General features: G+C 44.3%; 1 protein-coding gene across 9 annotated transcripts in view; it reads left to right on the forward strand.

The window, feature by feature from the left end:
* Positions 1 to 20,256, forward strand: part of TANC1 (tetratricopeptide repeat, ankyrin repeat and coiled-coil containing 1) — a 176,088-nt gene that overhangs the window by 60,928 nt on the left and 94,904 nt on the right. Inside the window, exon 1 of one of the 9 annotated variants that reach the window (XM_057745089.1) lies at positions 4,848 to 4,967. The exons of the other annotated variants lie outside the window; for them this stretch is intronic. Coding sequence (XP_057601072.1) covers positions 4,877 to 4,967 — 91 coding nt within the window. The 5' untranslated portion in view covers positions 4,848 to 4,876. Of the gene's footprint in view, positions 1 to 4,847; positions 4,968 to 20,256 lie in introns of those variants that run through there. 9 annotated transcript variants of the gene reach the window in all.

Genomic DNA, 20,256 nt, shown 5'->3' on the forward strand with positions numbered 1-20,256 from the left:
CAACTACTCGTGTTATTCATCTTCTTTTGGTTTGCATATGGTTCGTGTGAAGTAATTAAAATTATGTCTGTAAAATTGCCCTGTAAAGAAGCCAGCTCATAGAACTGGTGATGCAAGCGCAAAGGTTTAAGAAAGCAGTAGTTCTTAGCAGAAAAGAGACATTTAGGTAAAGAAAAAAAGGTCAGATTCATGATGGTGCCCTGCCTCAATAATCTCTGAAGCTCCTGTGAGCTCTTCATGGAAATGAGAAGCTTTTCATGAAGCTGATAGAGAGTAAGTGCTCCACATGGTCCAAATGCGTGTACCGGGCAGTGAGAGCAAAACTCCAGTGGAAGCTGAGCAGACAGCTACTAATTGTCTGAAGCTAAGCACAAGAACAGGGTTACACACCTGCTCCTTACACAGGTAAATGAAAAACTCAGAACGTAAGGTGGAAACCTTTGCATCAGGTTACCCCTGAACATCCCTTAAACTGCTCATAAATGCTACTACATACAGACACGGCGTCTTTGGATGGTACCACCATTTTTCTTCAGTCATTGGCAAATTGTCGTGGGTTTTTTGTTTGTTCGTTTTTGGATGCAGTGGATAGTTTGTACTTAGGACTGCATTGTACCAGAAATATGTACCTTATACATCAGATTCCCACTATGTGAGAAGCACGTAGGGGCTAAGGGAGCAGTGGATGTGTGTCTTATCCCCGGAACCATTCCCCATCTTGTGGAGCACGTGGACTTGAATGCAAGTGAGGTAGCTGTGCTCAGGTTACAGCTCCACTGTAATGCAGGAGAGGAGTGGCATCTGAGAATTCAGAAAGTGCTATGGACACTTCTGTCTCAGGCATTTTGATGTTTCACAAGGACCCTGGATGTTGACTGTCTTCAGTAATCAAAAGAATATATGCCTGTTGTACACATCCTGGAGTCTAGTGTTAATATTTGATATGGAAATCAGAGGTCTTGGGGTGAGGCTGACAATCTAGGAGTCTTTTTTTGTGTCAATCAAAGAATGATTGTCGACTTTGAGCTCTTTAGCAAAAATTCAATAGAGATCGCCTTTACTAAAAATAGTTTACTTTTAAAAAATAATTTAGTTTTTTTTCCCATTTCTACAGTTCCTGTTAGAGCTAGATGTGTGTACTCTAAGATTTGAACGAATGTGTATATGTACTCATACATACATTAAAATAGGAGTATACGCATGCAGAAGATTTGCAGAGTCTGTGATTTTTTTTTGTTGTTGTTGTTGTTGTTGTTGTTGTTGTTTTTTTTTTTTTTTTTTTTTTGAAGAAGTTGTGAGGTTTAGGCAGATCTTATCTGCATTAGGTAAGTTTGAACTTTTGTACACTCCCCCTTTTCCTTTGCTGCCTTCTGGATGGAGAAATTCTACCCAAGCCATGTGTTGTGGGAAGTTTCTGGCCCTAAAAGACAGACAGACCTGGGTTTAAATCCTGTTCTCAGGAACTCTGTGTCCTTGGAAATTACTTCGCAACTTCTCTGATTCTTGGTTTCCTCATCTGGGAATGAGAATAAACGACCTACCATATTGGTCTTTGAGAGGATACAGGGAATGTTTGACAAGTGCCTGGCTCTTAAAACCCCCCACAAGAAATGCTTCTGCTGCCCCTGACTTCTGAGAGCAGGTAATTTGCCCCTCTCCCCCTTTGTTGGCCCCTCTCCTACTTCCTCCTGTTTTGACTTCAGTCTGGTTCTCTGACATGACAGCAGGGAAGGCTCTGCTGCTGCAGTGCAGGGGCCTCTATAAAGTCTAATTATTAATATCTGGATATGGGTTTGCTAGCTCTGGGCATGGCTTTCTGGAGGAGCCGGACCCATCCACGGCTTCTGTGGAAGGCTCTCGTCAAGTATTTCACTGATTTTCATCTGCTGCTGTCTGTGTTGCTCTCTATCGGATGCCTTGTTTGTGTATTCTTGGTCCTGTTGTAGCTCTTATTGGAAGAAATAAAGATCAACCTCTGAGAATGCAAGTAACTGCATTTTGGAGGCGTGTGGAAAGCAATTCCCAAGGAAGCAAACTAGTGCTAAAGTTGCTCAGGGTGAGAGTAGGGAAACCACCCAGCATCTGTGTGGTGTCTTGGGGGGAGGTTTGCTTCTGCCTGCCTGTGAGATGCCTCGGAATGGCCACCTGAGCCCTACGGGAAGAAGTGATATCACAGGCTCGGTGGAGGCAGTACATGTTAAACAGGCTCTGAGGAGCTGATATTTATTCAGTGTTAGGTTTTACTATATATTGTTCTTAAGTTTGTGGTGTTTTAATAAGCAATTGAAGAATAACAGGTCCTTTTAAGGCAGGAGAAATTCGTCTGTAGCTTGATACCTGCCAGTCACTGTGACTGACTCACACCGTTGTTCGTAGATAGATTTCTTCATGATACACAGAAAGGAAAAAACAAAGAAGTTGTGTTGAGTCCCACATGTTTTCCCTGAAAGGAGAAAGGAAAGTCCTAGCAGACTGCCTAAGAGAATCATATTTTTATTTGCATTTGGACACCTTCGCCTTAGTTTTTTGTTCACGTTCTGCATTTCTTCCTTTCAAACTGAAAAGTCTTAGTTGGCCCTTTAGCCTTTAAAAACAGCCCTTTTTTATGCACTGGTGCTCTTCTCAGCTCCTTCTCCCCCAGCTCTCCTAGACTTGCTGGCAGCTAAGCTGGCGAGAGAATTTTCCAGGCTTCCTTCTTAAGAGGATACTGTGGGTGGATAGGACTTATTTTGGTGGTAACCTTTATTTTTCCAAATGGCCTCAGAGGCACCCTGAGTTACTGCCATCTTTCACTCAGTGATCTCATGAGGTTCCATGAACATCTGTTTTCACGGGTTTATTGAGCATGAGTTACGTGTTAGGCTCTGTGCTAGACATGAGGTACATACAAAGGTGAATACATACTTGGCCCTGAGCTTTGGGGGTCTTGCAGTTTAGTGAGAGGCAATGATTTTTAAGACATTGCGGTGTCTACAAAGCGCTGTGACCACACGGAGAAGAGTGAGAATCTCTTTGGGGGAGCTGGCAAGGTTCCAAGGGTGGGTGACCTGGAGGGTGCTCTTCAAGCATGAGTTAGGGCTTACGTGGCAGACGGGGGTTAGGTGGGAGATGGCCCCATAGGGGAAGAAGAGCCCTGCATGAAGTCTAGACTGGCCCACAGTGGCTGGGTCTCACATGGCATCCCAGGGCAGGTCGCATTTGAGAGGAGGGTGGAAATATGGGGGGCCAGGGAGGATTTGATTCTTCTGGCAGTTGTGTCTTATTCTTTTGACCTTTTTTTTTTAATTTAATTTTTTAAAATTAATTATTTTTGGCTGCGTTGGGTCTCTGTTGCTGTGCGCAGGCTTTTTGTAGTTGTGGTGAGTGGGGGCTACTCTTCGTTGTGGTGCGCAGGCTTCTCTTGTTGCAGAGCACGGGCTCTAGGTGCGTGGGCTTCAGTAGTTGCAGCACGCGGGCTCAGTAGTTGTGGCTTGCGGCCCCTAGAGCGCAGGCTCAGTAGTTGTGGCGCATGGGCTTATTAGTTGCTCTGTAGCATGTGGGATCTTCCCAGACCAGTGCTTGAACCTGTGTCCCCTGCATTGGCAGGCAGATTCTTAACCACTGTGCCACCAGGGAAATCCTGACCGTTTTTAAAGTAGAGGGGTGAAGTAAATAGATTTGGGTTGGAATAGTAACTATTTATTTTGTACAGCCCATCTTGGAGTAGAGGAGACTGGTTGGGACTCTTCGGTAACGATTCAAAGGGTGTATGGTGGCTGAAGCCTTAATAGTGATGGAGGGGCTTCCTAGGTTGGCGCAGTGGTTGAGAATCCGCCTGCCAATGCAGGGAACACGGGTTCAGTCCCTGCTCCAGGAAGATCCCACATGCCGCGGAGCAACTAAGCCCGTGCTCCACAACTATTGAGCCTGTGCTTTAGAGCCCGTGAGCCACAACTATTGAGCCCATGTGCTGCAACTACCGAAGCCCACGTGCCTAGAGCCCGTGCTTCACAACAAGAGAAGCCACGGCAATGAGGAGCCCATGCAACACAACGAAGAGTAGCCCTCACTCACTGCAACTAAAGAAAGCCTGTGCACAGCAAAAAATAAAGGAGACCCAACACAGCCAATAAAATTAAAAAAAAAAAAAAAAAAAAAAAAAAAAGTGATGGAGGAAGGAGGGAGGTGGAGGCCCAGTTGAGAAAATTTTAGGAAAAAGAGTCTGTAGGTTGTGATGACCTGTTTGTACAGAATTAGAGAGGGAAGAAAAGTGCAAGATGGCCCAGGGCCAGGGCTTGCAAGGCCTTTTCACATCATGGCACATGTAGGAAATATGTGTCCAGCAGTGGGGTACATGGGCTGTCCCTTGGAGCACTGCCGCAGACTGCCCCACAGTCCAGAGAGCTGGGGGATCCACGTCTCAGCACATCCTATAACGAATTCTTTGCACAGCAGTTGGGAAGCTTGCTAAGGTCTCTAGCTTGGGTTTCTAGATAGATCTAGATTCAAAAAATTTTCATTGCACTAGTGACTTTATTTACATTTTCCCCCTATTTTATTGTTATGGGGTCTCCAAGGGAGTCATTATTCCTGTGTTTTAAGGTAAGGCTCTGAGAGGTGAAATTTCAACCTCAGTCCCGGGATTCCAAGTCATGCTGTTTGTGTACGGCCACATGCATAAGTGCTGGTGTAATTAACTACAGTGTGGAGTACAGAAACAGGTTGGCCAGGTGGGGCAGTGACTTTGCACATCTCGAACCTTGGATGTCCTGCAGAGAGCCCTGTTTGCAGAGCACCAGGGAGCTGGAAGTGCAGAGCCCACGCTCAGATCGCTGGCCTCCAGGGAGGAGGAAGGATCTCCAGACATGGCATCCGTGGCAGATGCTGAAGTTCAAGTATGATAAGGAATGACAAGCACCTGTCAGCTTTTGGAAATAGGGTGATTGACAGAGCAGAATCAACAGACTCTTTCTGTCAAGGGTCAGATGGTAAATACTTTAGGCTTTGAGGGCTGTGTGTCTGTGTCTTAACCACTCACCTGTCACTGCAGTGCAGCTCAGCCAAAGACAGTTCATTCATGAATGGTCATGGCCATGTTCCAGTAACATTTTATTTATAAAAACATGCAGTGGGTCCGATTTGGCCCCTAGACCATAGTTTGCCAACCTGACTTTTTGCCTTAGAGGAAAGGAAAGGGTATTTATTCAGTACTTCCCATGTACTAGACCCTTTATAAACATTTTTAACCCTGAGGTGTAGGCAGTAATCCCACTTACAATTGATGGAAAGACCCAAGAGTTTAGATAATTTGCCTGAAGGTTACATAGCTACTTAGTGACTGGCTGGGATTTGGACTTCAGTCTGCCTAAGTCCAAAGGCCTGGGTCATCTCCACTTCACTTAGTTGCCGCCCAGAACAGCAGCCTTGGGTCAGGTCCCTCTCAAAAGGTACACGTGGCACAGAAGCCATCAAGCTCGGCTTTCCCACTGCTGTCCTTCACATGACCTTCAGTGAAGCAGTGTTTTTCTGCTTCACCTTTGTACTAGTTTGCTAGGGCTGCCGTGAGAAAGTACCGCAGAATGGGTAGCTTAAACAGCAGAAATTAATTTTCTCATAGATCTAGAGGCTGAAAGTCCCAGATCAGAGTGCTGGCAGGTTTGACTTCTCCTGCAGCCTCTGTCCTTGGCTTCCAGATGGCTGCCACCTCCCTGTGTCCTCACGTGGTCTTTCCTCTGTGCATCCCTGGGTGTCTCTTTGTCCACGTTTTCTCTTGTAAGGCCAGCACTCAGATTGGGTTAGGGCCCACCTCAGTGGCCTTATTTTAACTTAATCACCTCTTTAAAGGACTAGTCTCCAAATACAGTCACATGCTGAGATACTCAGAGGTAGGACGTCAGCATATGAAATGTAGGGAAACATCCTTCAGCCTGTAACAGTCCTCTTCTATGGCAGATGTCAAGGGATTGTTGGGGACGCAGCCCAAGTTCCTTAATACAGAAGCCGAAGGCATTCTCCTGTGTGTGAAGGCTTCTCTTAGTTACCATTTGAGCCTTACATAAAAAGCTTATTTTTTAAAAAAGTTGATTTTGTAGTAGTTTTAGATTTATAGAAAAGTTGTAAAGATAGTTCAGAGTTTCCATATACTACCGCATACCCACTTTTTTTTTTAAATAAAACTATTTTATTATTTTTTAGCTCTTTATTGGAGTATAAATTGCTTTACACTGTTGTGCCCGTTTCTGCTGTACAACAAAGTGAATCAGCTGTATTTATACATGTATCCCCATATGCCCTCCCTCCCGTGACTCCTTCCCACCCTCCCTGTCCCACCCCTCTAAGTCATCATCCATCATCGAGTTGATCTCCCTGTGTTATGCAGCAGCTTCCCACTAGCTATCTGTTTTACATTTGGTAGTGTTTATATGTCAGTGCTACTCTCTCACTTCGTCCCAGCTTCCCCTCCCCGCCTCCCTATCCCGTGTCCTCAAGTCCATTCTCTACGTTTGCATCTTTATTCTTGCCCTGTCACTGGGTTCATCAGTACTATTCTTTTAGATTCCATATATATGAGTTAGCATACGGTATTTGTAAAACATTATTTTGTAAAAGAAGTCATACTATTGGGGATCTTTCTTTTTTTTTTTTGAGATTAATTTGAGCTTTCATTTGCCAGTGTAACTTAACTACAGTGGCCTACAAACTTTTTTGATCTAAAAAATGCCTTTTACATCACAATCCAACACACACACGTATATAATATGTATACATATATATAAGTGAAACAAAAGTTTTCTCAAAAATGTCTACCATGAATGTTGACTCTTTTGTTTTTTAGACTTTTTTTTTTTTTAAGCAGTTTTAGGTTTACAACAAAATTGACAGAAACATACAGAAATTCCCCTAACCCCTCCCTTCACATGCACAGCCATTATCAACAGAGGGTTACTTTTTTTTTTTTTTTTAAATCAAGGACGAACTGCATTGACACATCATAATCACCAAAGTCTGCAGTTCACCTTAGGGTTCTCTCTCTCTCTTTTTTTTTTAAGCTCTTTATTGGAATATAATTGCTTTACACTCTTGTACCAGTTTTTGAGGTACACCAAAGTAAATCAGCTGTATTTGTACATATATCCCCATATTCCCTTCCTCCCGCAACTCCCTCCCACCCTCCCTGTCCTGGCTGTCTAAGGCATCACCCATCATCAAGTTGATCTCCCTTTGTTATACAGCAACTTCCCACTGGCTATCTATTTTACAGTTGGTAGTGCATCTATGTCTATGCTACTCTCTGACTTCGTCCCAGCTTCCCCTTCGCCTCCTGCAACCCCATGTCCTCAAGTCCATTGTCTACATCTGCGTCTTTATTCTTGCCCTGTCACTACTGAGTTCATACCCACTTTCTTTTATCATTAACAAAGTATATTAGTATGATACATTATCACAACTAATGATCTCATACTGATAACATTATTATTAACTGAAGTCTGTACTTAATATTTCTTTAGTTTATACCTAATATCCAGGATCTTATTCAAGGGTACCCTATGACATTCATTTGTCATGTATCCTTAGGCTTCGTTTGGCTCTGACAGTTTCTCAGACTTTTCTTGGTTTTGATGACCTTGGCACTTCTTAGGCTGCTGTTCCTGTGTTTTGTAGGAAGCCCCTGTTTGGGGGTTTGTCTGATGCGTCTCATGATTAGGCCAAAGTTATGAGGTTTTGCGGGGAGGAGGACCACAGAGGTAAAATGCCCTTCTCATCACATCATATTGACACTTCGACATGACTTATCACAGTTTTTGTTAACTTGGGCCACCTGGCCAAGGTAGTGGTTGCCAGGTTTCTCCAGGGTAAAGTTACTCTTTTTCATACGTCCTTCTCCATCCTCTCCTCCCTGGAGGGAAGTCGCTGTGTGCAGCCCACCATGAAGGGTGGGGAGTTAGGCTCCCCTCCTTGTAAGTGGAATTATATACATAAATTATTTGAAATTTTTCTGCCTGGGCGAGTCATCTCTTCTTCGTCACTTACTTATTTATATCAGTATAGATTCACAGGTAGATTACATTTCGGTGTTGCACTGCGAGGCACCTCACTTGAGCACTTGGCCCTTCTGCCCCACACGTTGCCTTGCTGGCTCTTAGATCAGCCTTTGCTGGGCGAACATGTCAGAATTCTGTTAGGTCCAGCCTGAAATGGGGGCAGAGTTGCTGCCTGAGCGTTTTAATTTCTCTATACAGACTGTTGATCATGTGTGTTACCTAAAACCTTAAAAAAATAAAAATTCTGGACTTTGCACTCCTAACTGCTAACTCCTAACAGATGCAATCATTTTGTCTTGATGGTGAAGAAACTCTCTTCTGGATTTTATCTGAAATTAGCATTGAAGCAGCGCCACCATGTGGTAAATGCAGAAGGATTCCTGTATTCCAGAAACAATGTCTGCAGAATTGTCTCTTTCCTGACCCTGGTAGATATCTAGTAGCTAAAGTACTTTAAGAAAGAAATGTTTCAAGTTCTTAAAAGAGAGGCTGATTTCTGACTTTGCCTTTGTACATGATTGGGTTTACATAAAAAGTGAACATTTTAAAGTTAAAATTCCCTGTAGTTTTTCTTTTTTTTCTTTTTTGGCACACTAACAACTTTTAATATGTATCTTAAGGTAAGTTTTTTTCCGATGTTTCAAAATTGTTTAATAGCTGAGGTCTAAAAGTGCAACGGGTTGAAACCCTGAACTTTTGGAGCTTTTATCTTTGGCTATAAGCAGGTTGGGGGCTTATTTTGTTTCATTCTTCTTTGGCCAAATGCTTTAAATTTAAGGCTGTGTGGAAGTTGGCCAGGGAGCCTGCGAGTGGGGAACGTGGGGCAGGTGGGATTAGCAGCTCTCTGCCTCCTGGAATGTTTACATCCATAGGAGGAGTCTTTAGAATGGGAGCGGTAGGGGAGTTGGTGGGATAATTTAATATGGCCCGCGGTTGACCTAGGTGACGGGTTAGCAAGTGCTAAGCTGGAGATGAGTGTGACGGCCTGTTAGACTTGGTTCTAAAGAAAATCAAGAAGCAGTCACTCTTTTTGTTGTTGTTGTAATAAATCAGTGTCATCAGGAATTCCAAATTTAATGTTAATCTTTTTTGTTTATGTACTGAATTTTATTTTTGGCTGTGTTGGATCTTTGTTGCTGTGAGCGGGCTTTCTCTAGTTGCGGGGACGGGGGGCTACTCTTTGTTGCGGTGCACAGCCTTCTCAGTGCGGTGACTTCTCTTGTTGAGCACGGGCTCTAGGCACACAGGCTTCAGTAGTTGTGGCTCACAGGCTCAGTAGTTGTGGCTTGCAGGCTCAGTAGTTGTGGCTCGCAGGCTTAGTTGCTCTGTGGCATGTGGGATCTTGCCATACCAAAGATCGAATCCATGTTCCCTGCTTTGGCAGGCAGATTCTTCACCACTGAGCCACCTCGGAAGCCCCCAAATTTAATGTTAATCTTGATCAGCTTTTGAGAGCGAGATAAAATTGTCATTGCTTTTGAGGAGAGGGATGGCAATTTACTGGGAAGACCATGAGAGAATTTCCTTTAAAAAAAAAAATTGAAATATTTAAAACCTTGATCTAGATTGTTTTACATAGTTATATACATATGTAAACATTTATCGAGCTAGACACTTCTGATCTGTGTATTTTAGTAAATAAAATACATTAACATCTATTATTTAACTTAAAAAAATGTCATTGCTTTTGATGGATAAGAAAAATTCGTAAAGAACTTGAACCGTTAACTCAGTTAATGTGGTAGCCCTTCCCGCTGCTGTGTCCTGAACCCAGGACAGCAGTAGAAAGTTGAACGCTGGAGCTGAGAGGGCTGTGACTGTCTCAGTCATTACAGGGGGTGGTGGCCGTGTCAGGAGGGAACGAGCTCTGCCTGGGGCTCTTCATCCGGCCCCTTGTCAGTGAGGTCATGGGTTACTTGTGTCATCTGTGAGTGCAATTTGTCCTGTTCAAACTCGAAAGAGATAATAGCTAAGCCCCCAAATATCACTTAGCTCTTGCCCTCTTAGGTTCCTGATGTTTTCAAGAGGTATTTCAGATAATGGAAACCACGTGCGTTCAAGTGTGAGCTGCTCACCACAGAGGTCAGAGAAGGACGTTGGCCTCAAGCTCACACACCCAGCCTGTCACGGCTCTCCGGGACTGTTAGAGGCCACTTGTATGTGGCCTGACACACCAGCCTCTGACCATGCACAGCAAGACTGCAGGCTGCTTCTGACCTCAGAGGCAGTGTCTCAGAGCAGAGTGCCGCCTCTGTGCAGATGCCAGGAACGTGGAGGAGTTCGCTGGGGAAATGCTGACAGGTACACAGCGATGACAGTGAGCACTGCAGGGGCACACGAAAGGTCCTAGAATTCAGCTGGGGGACCAGAAATGAATGATGGCTAGCTTTGTTGGCCCGCTAGGGGCTGTAGGTGGTTTGTGACGGGCTTGGAGTTAAGAGATTTTCCTCCCTCCCTCCCTCCCTCCCTCCCTCCATCCCTCCTTCTTTCCTTCCATCTTGAATTCCTTCTAGTGAGCATTTTCAAAGTGAGGCTGACTTTATACACTTCGTATAGACCGTTGTTAAAATGAGGCTTTTGATGTCTGAGAGTAGCATTTTGTGTACAGATGATGGTATAAGTTTCAAATTACTGCTCAATGTATTATAGTTAATAACTTTAAACATGGCTTTCTATAGCCTTTAAATCCACTTACAGATCTTATGTTTATAATTAAAACCATACATTTAAAAACAGCTCATATAACTCAATATCAAAATAACAGTCAACCCAATAAAAAAAAATGGGCAGAAGACCTGAATATATATTTTTCCAAAGACATACCCGTGGCCAACAGGCACATGAAAAGATGCTCAACATCGCTAATTATTAGAGAAATGCAAATCAAAACCTTAATGAGGTATCGTTTCATACCTCCTTGAATGGCTAACATCAAAAAGTTTACAAATAATAAACGTGGTATAGAGAAAAGGGAACCCTCATACACTGTTGGTGGGAATGTAAATTGGTACAGCCACTATGGAAAACAGTATGAAGGTTCCTTAAAAAACTAAAAATAGAACTACCATATGATCCAGCAATTCCACTCCTGTGCATATATATCTAGAATAAAGCAAAAACCCCAATTTGAAAAGATGCATGCACCCTAGCGTTCATAGCAGCACTGTTTACAGTAGCCAGGACATGGAAACAACCCAGGTGTCCATGAAGAGACAGTTGTGAGATACCTAGGTAAGCAACAAGGACTTACTGCATAGCATGGGAACTATATTCAGAATCTTATAATAACCTATAATGGAATATAATCTGCAAAAGACCTGAATTACTGTGCTGAACACCTGAAAGTAGCACAATATTATAAATCAGCTATACTTCAATTTAAAAAATAATAAAAATAAGAAATATGTTGTTTTACTTAAAGCTGAAAAGTACCCATTTGAAATAGGAATCAGAGTCAATCAGTCAGACACTCTGATATGTCACATTTTAAAAGTGTTAAAAATTCTTTACTACACATATACCCTGATTATGCCCTGTGGTGCAAACTTAATCTTAACTGTAACACAGTTTTATCGATACTTTGGGTTTGACTTTTTTCTTCAACTCTTCATTTAATTCTCAACCTTGCTCAGATTGCAGGACAACCAGTGTGGTTGATAAACTTGGGCAAGGTGAGGTTGGGGCCAGGAGCTCATGATCACAGTATGTCACCGTATTAGGATTAAGTTTGGCTTCAAGACAGAAAAATCAAATACATAATCGCTTAAACAAGATGAAAATGTATTTGTCTCTGTAGCTAATGGTCCAGAGGTATGTGGCTTGGGGCTTTGGTGAGTTCAAGGTATTGGCAGGGAACCAGGCCTCTAGCTTGGTGCTGAACATCTGTGTTAGTTTTCTGGGGCTGCTGTAACAAGTTACCACAAACTTGGTGGCTTAAAACAACAGAAATTTATTCTCTTACACTTCTGGAGGCTGGAAGTCAGAAACAAGGTAGCAGCAGAATTGCACCTCCTACGGAGGCTCTAGGGAGAATCTGTTCCTTGCCTCTTCTACCTTCTGATGGCTCTGAGCATTCCTTGCTTTGTGGCTGCTTCATTCCGTTCTCTGTCTCTGTCTCATGTGGCTTTCCCTGTGCGTGATGCTCTGATCCCCCTCTGCCTTTCTTTTATAAGGATACTTGTGATGGCATTCGGGGCCCACCTGGATAATCCAGAATGATGCTTTCTTTAAATCCTTAACCACAGCCACACGGGCCACTTTTCCAAATGAAGTAATGTGTACAGGTTCTAGGGATTGGGTCCTGACATACCTTTGGGACTGCTATCAGTCTACATTCCCTCTCACCACAAGGTCACCTCAAGGTGACCTGCTGAGTACCAGGTGGTATGTCAGCATTTCTGCCGGGACAAGGAAAGAGGAGAGCAGAAAGGGGTGTCTCCCAGCTGGGTCGGCTCCCTTTAAACAATCTTTCTTGAAATCCCACCGAACACTTGCTCGCTTTCCTCTCAGTGGCTGCCAAGAAGGCTAGAAAATGCAGCCTTTATTCATTTAATGTGCTATGCTGCTAAAGTATAATTTTTCAAAAAGGCAAAAATATGACATGCAAATATGAAAAGGTCCTATGTCAGCAGTTTTATTTAGCTCATTCATTAAGGCAGGAACAAGCAAGACATTAAGACCTGTTTAAATGAGAATTTGGATTACAGGGATTTATAGTCTCTGCCAGACAGAATTCATTTGCATTGCTATCAGTTTTTTTGCAATTTGCAGAGCTGTAAAATAGTCCACTTGCTAGGAAGTCAACCAAAAGGACACACCTATGGAATGAGGTAGTCTGGAGAATCTGCTTTACATAAACAACCCCCAGCTCCCCTCCTTGAAGGGATATCCTGTGATTTCTTGTTTCTTTCCAGGTATTGGGTACTTTTAAAATAGTGATGACAGATTCTAGGGCTGGCCTCTGGCTGGTTCTGCCTCTCAGCGGGTCAGAGATGTTTACCCAGGATAGAAGTTTCATGCAGTTAGAGGCACTTCCCTGCACAGAATGACACCCTCGGGTCCACTCTTTCTTAATTAAACATTTTTCACATATTTTTTGATTTACATAGAATGAGATTATTTTTGCTCTGTGAGCTTCGGCAAATATGTAGAGTTGTGTAAGCACCACCTCAGTCAAGCACAGAACACTTCCCTCACCCCAAAATAATCCCTCATTCTGCCCCTTTGTAGTCAACCCCTACTCCCAGGCAACCACTGATAACATTTTCCAGACCTATAGTTTGCGTTTTCCAGAATGTCATCTGAATAGAAGCATACATTATACAGCCTTTTGAATCTGGCTTTTTTCACTAAGCATAATAAATTTGAAGTTCATCCATATTGTAGTGGGTATCAGTACCTCTTTTTTTTTTTTTTTTCCCCAATATATTTTTCTTATTGAAGTATAGTTGATTTACAATATTGTGTCTTACCTCTCTACTTTTTATTGCTGTATATTATTAATTTATTGCATGGATATACTGTAGTTTATCCATTCACCGGTTCAAGGACATCTGGGTAGCTTTCAGGGTTTTTGGTGATTACAAGTAAAATTGCTACAAATACATGCATACAGGTCTTTGAGTAAATATATATTTTCACTTCTCTTGAGTCAATACCTAGTTGTGGAATTACTTGGTGATATGTTAAGTGTATTAAGCTTAATTGTATATGGAAATGCCAACTGTTTTCCAAAGTGGTTGTACCATTTTGCATTCCCACCAGCAGTGTAGGAGAGTTCCTATTCATCTGTACCCTCACAAGCAGTTTTTAATCATCAAAAAAATTTTTTTTTAATTTTAGCCATTCTACTAAGTGTATAGTGGTAGCTCATTGTCCTAACTGGATCTGTTAATGGTCTCAGTGCAGGCTAGTCAGGGTGTACCTAACATCCAAGGGTAATCTTTTGATTATCTAATTAAGCTCCTAAAGTTTCCTATCCAGGGCAACCATTCTTAGAGATATTTCTCGGTATAAACTGTTGGATCTGTTGCAGAGATGTGTTGCATCTCTGTCACTTTTCCTTGCCCTTGACACCCTGAGGACAGGTAGAAGGATCAGCTTTACAGAGATGTGATAGGATGAGTACCATTGCAAGTGTGTGAGGATGGAGCTGAGGAGAGTTTCTGGTGTTTCCTTCTGATGCCGTTATCTCTGTGGTGCAAGACCTGAGGGTTCCTTCGGAGGGGGAGCGTGGGGTGGGTGTGTGCACCAGGGCTTTGTTTGAGGAGGATGGGCAAGTCTGGACCTGGGCCCTGTGGAGGATGGATTGCTGCTGGGTGAGATAGGACTGCTCTTCTCCTGCCCTCACCAGGATGGTCCAGGAGGGTCATGGAGCACCTGCCAACAGGTGGGGACCCCTGGATGGACTGGGACCCACGCCTCTTTCCTCCCACCCCATCCCTTCCCCCACAGATCTCCTGCCCTCGGCAAAAAGAACGAATGAGGTTAGCACAGGATTCCACAGTAGCCACTGTACTGAATGAATATTTGAAAAAATAACCCCAAATCATAAAAGGTATTAGTTTATAGCAAATGCGTATAGTTTATTCAAAAAGCAGAAACTTTTTCTTGTTGAAATTAATATTTGTACAACTACTGAGTACATGGCACTTTATAGAAGCCAACAGAAGAGACACGGTTTCTTCCTCCAGCTGCTTTTATTCCGTGTGGGAATGGAAAAAGTAAATCGCTGTCTCCCACCTCTGTGCAGGTCCTTTGGGAGTAATGCCACCCCCGCTTCATCCTCAGGCTCAGCTCAGGTCCTGCCTCTTCCCTCTGCTGTTCTCCACTGTCACTTAGCACTGTCAGTGGACAGCTCTTTCTGTCTCAACTTCTTATTTGATTGCAGGCTGCCTCAGGGCATGGACAAGGTGTTGTATAGCTAATCCCGCGGTGGTTTTCACACATGAGCATCAGAATCATCCCGTGCTCGGGGGAGGGGCTGAAAATGTGCCTTTCTAACAAGATCCCAGGTGATGCTGTTGCTGCCAGTCCAGCGACCACACTCTGGACCCTCTGGGGAAGAAAGTTCTTGAGGACCCCGCCTCCCTGTTTCTGGAGTCTTTACTTCACCCTGAAGCGCAGGGCTCGTCTCCTGCTAGTGTGACTATCAGGAGGACCCCTTCCCCCTTCCCTCCTTCCCTGGTTCCTTAGACAAACTGAAATGATCACTCCAGGAAGGACTCTGATCTTTCTTCCAGGGACAGCTTAAAACCAAGGTTTGTGATTATTCATTTCTTTGTGATGGTTTGGTTAGTGATTCTTACTAGCAAAATGAAACCAACTTCAGGTGTTATTTGCATTCTTTATGGTAAATTATAATTACTAGCAGTAGTTACAGGAGGTGAGGGCTAGAGATTTCCTCCCTGTAAACTCACTCAGGTATGAATGAAAGCAAGGCTCAGATAGCGTTCTGCCCATATATAGGTTTGCTAGCAGGCAGGCACCATGCAGTCATATAACCTGTTTTACATGCCTAGTAAAGGTCCAGCTCTGTGCTTTTAGAGGGGTCACTGCCCTGATGACACCTCCCATTCAGTGTTTACCTGTAGCAAGTAAGGCAGCATTTCATGGACAACATGTTAGTTTTCTACTGTTGTCCTAGGAAATTACTACAAACATATCAGCTTAAAACAAGTTGATACAGTTTTGTGGGTTAGAAGTCCAGGCTCAGCCTGGCGCAGCTGGTTCTCTGCTCTGGGTTTCGCAAGGCCCAGCTGACAGTGTTGGAGGGGCTGCATTCCTTTCTGAGGCTCAGGGAATAAAGTATTCCTCAACTCATTCAGGCTGGCTGAGTTCAGTGCCACGTGGCTGTAGGAGTGAGGTCCTCATTTCCTTGCTGGCTCTTGGCTGGGGGTGGTTCTCGACTTCCAGAGGCTGCCTGCATCCCCCTGCTCGTGGCCGCCTTCCTCCCATCTTCAAAACTAGCAACATGCCGAGTCCCGAAGGGCTGACTCCTCCTCAGGCTTTGAGTCTCTCTGACCGTCTCCACTGCCTTCTGCCTCATCTCACCTCATGCTAACTCAGATTGCACTGACTTGCTACCCTTCTCTACTTACACAAGGCCCTAGGCCCTTGTAAAAAGGTTTCTGGAAGTTTCTGAAAGGCCCCCAGGGACACATCGCATGTGTTCATGAGATGAAGACTGACTTCAGGGGCTTCCCTGGTGGTCCAGTGGTTAAGATTCTGTGCTTCCCCTGCGGAGTCTCGGGTCCGATCCCTGGTCAGGAAAGTTCTACGTGCCTCGAGGTGCAGCAAAAAAGAAAAAAAAAACCAAAAAACACTGACTTCAGTCCTCTTCTGCTTTTAAGGGTTCGTGTGATTACATGGGGCCCACCCAGTAATCCAGAATGATGGCTCTAGTTTAAGGTCAGCTGGTTAGTAGCCTTAAATCTTAACCCCACCTGCAGAACCCCTTCACAGCAGTGCTTGGATTGTGTTCGACTCAATAATCAGGGTCCGGGAATCTTGGAGTGACACCTCTGGAGTTCTGCCTGAGTGACACCTCTGGAGTTCTGCCTGACATAGACGGAATTGCAGTTATCCTGACATTTTTGAATCGGCCACATAATTCCCTGGAATGGGCAGCTGGACCTCCAGCCATTTACTTATCAAGCCTGGGGCATGTCTGTGAGGACTGGCTAGATTTTTATATGCCTGGGTCATACACGGGCCAGGGTGCTTCTGTGATATTTCTAGTCAGTCCTTACCTCCATGAATTCACCACTGAAAAGAGATTTCCAACAACCGTAATACTAATTAACAAAGTCAGTAATTTAACCTGTGTGCAAGCCCGTATCTAAGCTCCAATGTGTTAATTAGCGAAACCGGGGCTGGTTGCTGATAAGGATGACTGGCTGACCGATTTGGACTTGTGGTGGCCTTAGCTGTTGTGTGTGGCCTTTTGATTAAAAGCTAGGTTAACTACTCTAGGAGTCTGTATTCCAGATGAAGACAACTAATTGCCCTCAGGCAGGAGATTAAAGCCAGTGGACACACATTTATATCACACTGTTTATGTTGAAGTGTTTTGAAATAAAATTCCGACGATGTGATGAAGACTCTTGCCCCCCTCAACTGGGAGCTTTGGGCAAGTGCTGTCACACCTTGTCACCCTGTGCCTGGCAGGCAGTGGATGTGCAGCAGATACCTGTTGAGTAAATAAGGTGACAGTGCGTTTCCATGCTGTAATACATGAAAAGTTACATACAGTATGGGAACAGCATGGCAGACAAAGTGCATTGGGAGAAAGTGGAAACTGCTCAGGGTACTTTGTGAAACTGGGAATTCGTTGTATTCAGGGTGCTGTAAATGTGCACACTGCAAGCTGAGACTTGCAGATCTTGGCCAACATTTATTTTAAAGATGCTTTATTGAAAGGGGCATGGCTGCATTTTGATAGACTATTTTCCTACTAGATTGAAGCACCTTCATGGCAGTGCACATTTACCTTGCACGGTGCCTGTACATTGCATGAAGGGATAAAGGCTGTCCACCCTTCTCAGTGCACTCTTGCAAAAAATAAAGTATTTGGAATAAGAAGGAGGAGGCTTGGTGAGAGTCATGTTGAGTAACTGTCATATTTTATTCTCCATCAGCAGATTACCCGTTTTTTCCCCTCTTGCCTTCTGTTTTTTCTTCCTTAGAATTAATAATCTGAATGTGCCCTGACCTCACCTGTCTTTGGGTGTGATGAGGTTATAGCAGTAATAACTCAGATTGCACTGACTTGTTGCCCATCTCTGCTCACATAAGGCCTCAGGCCCTTGTAAAAGTGTTTCTGGAAGTTTTGGGAAGTCCCCAGGGGCACGTCGTGTGCTCGTGACCAGGGATGCGCCAACCGCTAGGGCAGCTGGTGCTTCTCTCCTGGAGCCCTGCCCCGCGTCAGCTCCTGGGACCCAGGTGTCTTTCCCTGGAGCTGAGTCCTCTCAAGCTGCACTTGAGGGTTTTATTTACAGCCTCTCCTGTGCTTCTTGTAGGAGAAATCCGAGTGACGGACGACACACCATGCTTGAAATTGCCCTCCCCTTGGGCCGAGGCTTTCTGGCTGAGTCAGTTCATCGTCTGTCTCCTTCTTCCTCAAAGCGGATCCTCCCAGGAGGCTCTCACCCCCCATAGATGGGCTCGTGGCCAGTGCCACCAGTTCACATCAACACAGTGTGGGACAAAGTGGCTGGAGGCAAGGCCAGGTTCCCTCCATCCTGCAAACTTAGGCTAACTCTTCCCCTTTCTCAGTCCCAAGGTCATGTCTCTTCCTCCCCCTACAGTGCTTTCTTTTGGGGTACAGGAGGGAGGGGGCCAGACTTTGGAAGCTCTGTGTAGGTATCGTGCTCTTTAAAAATCTAAGACTGTGATCTGATCGTTTACCAGAGTTGACCGTTTCTTATTGACTATTGCTTTATGACATTTGCTTTAGTGATAAAGGTTCCCGCTGCTTTCCCCGCCCCCCAAAAGAAATCCTCTTCCTCATCCTTTTTATTCTTCTCATCTTGTTGTGAACATTTCCCAAGGTGAAATGAAAACTCAGACCAGATAAAATTGACAGCAACCTTTACTGTGAAAGTTCAAGGTGCTTTAAAAAACAAAACAAAACATAAAACCTCTCTAAAATAATTGATAACACAAGAGAGTCACTTTTCATAGTCTCCAGATGTCGTGAAAAATGTAAGGTCTGCCTTCAATGCAGTAAGTAGCCTCAGGTGTTCTGTGTCCCAAATATTGCTTTCATATATATATATATATATATATATATATATATATATATATATATATATAAAATTATTTTTAACTGAAACACTCAGAAATGAAAAGTAACCCCTGCCCTTCTCTCTCTCACTGCCTGGAGATAAAGTCCAGTTTGGTGTATTTCTGCTATCCCTTTTAAAAAAATATTCCTTATATGGTCGTTTCTAAGCAGCAAAACAGTCAGCTGTGTGATTAAAATGTCAAAAGGAGTAGGAAAACTGGCCGATGGGAAATGGGTATTTGGAGCTTTACATGAAGGCAGGGGAGGGATGGGGAGAAGGCTGTGCTCCAGGTCATGGACCAGCGTGATTGAGGAAGACGGCTGCCCCTCCCCAAACAGACCCAAGCTGTTCTGTGCAGTGCAAGGAGCCCGCAGGAGCTCTCCTGTTCAAGCTGCGGCTGGGTACCTGTGTAACCTCTCTGGGGCCCATTTTACGTTTGTCTTCACCTTGAGAGAGCCCTTTATCTTTAAATTTGAGAGCCGCCTTCCCCTGTATCACAGAGTAGAGAATGGGGGGCGCAGGAGGCGGGAGATCCAGATGAGGAAGGGAATCCAGAATTATTATGAACTGGGTGTAATTTATGGTCAAGAACAATCCCCATGTATCTTAAATCTTGTAAACTGGGCAAGTTGGTGCCCCCTCCACGGCCCTAGACCCTGACAGGAGGGTGGTCTTCCTTCGAGGTCCCGCCCGTGGTGCCTGTGCTCTGCGTACTTGATACATTTGCTACCAAAGTATGGCCCGTGGTCCCAACCATGCCTGGTAAGTACATCAGAATCTACATCTTAACAGGACCCCCGGGGCATCCTTATGCCCAGGTAAGCTTGAAAAGCGCTTTAGACCAGTGTCTTGGGTGCGCAGGAGTGATTGGGAGGCAAGGCCGCCGTGGCAGGGAAGCACCCTGGCTTCTGGATGAGCCCGTCTTCAAGCTCATACCTGACAGTCTTGTTTTTAAGAGCCTCTTGCCTTACGCAGGAGCCAGCATACCATGCTTTGTGGGTAATTGTTATTATAGTATTAGATTCTGGTTAATTTGGGGGGATTAACTTGATCGTGCTTGGTTTACGTAAAGGGGGGAGGTTATTTTATGTTTGGGAATGTTGAGCATTTCGTTGTAAACAGAAAGCTGTGTGTAGAAAGGTGCTGGGCAGTAGTTTCCCCTGAGTAAGGGGGGGTGTTAGGGGGATGGATTTTTCAGTTTTGATCTCTGTTAATGAAGAATTTGGCCGTTTCATTTAGAAAGAGTTTTTCATTTCAGTGGCATAGAACTCAGTGTCATTGTGGTTTAATAGACGGCAGTTTAGTGTAAGATCAGTGATTACAATGGCTCATAACTGGTGTGGCCTCTGGTCGTCCTGTCCTGAGGTCCGTCTTGTCAGCTGACCACATCACAGACCCTGAAGGCCCCTGTCATAGGGCCCCCTGTGTCGTGGAAACAGTAGCTCTTC

Source organism: Hippopotamus amphibius, chromosome 8, assembly GCF_030028045.1.
Source record: "Hippopotamus amphibius kiboko isolate mHipAmp2 chromosome 8, mHipAmp2.hap2, whole genome shotgun sequence".
NCBI classification, from domain to species: domain Eukaryota; kingdom Metazoa; phylum Chordata; class Mammalia; order Artiodactyla; family Hippopotamidae; genus Hippopotamus; species Hippopotamus amphibius.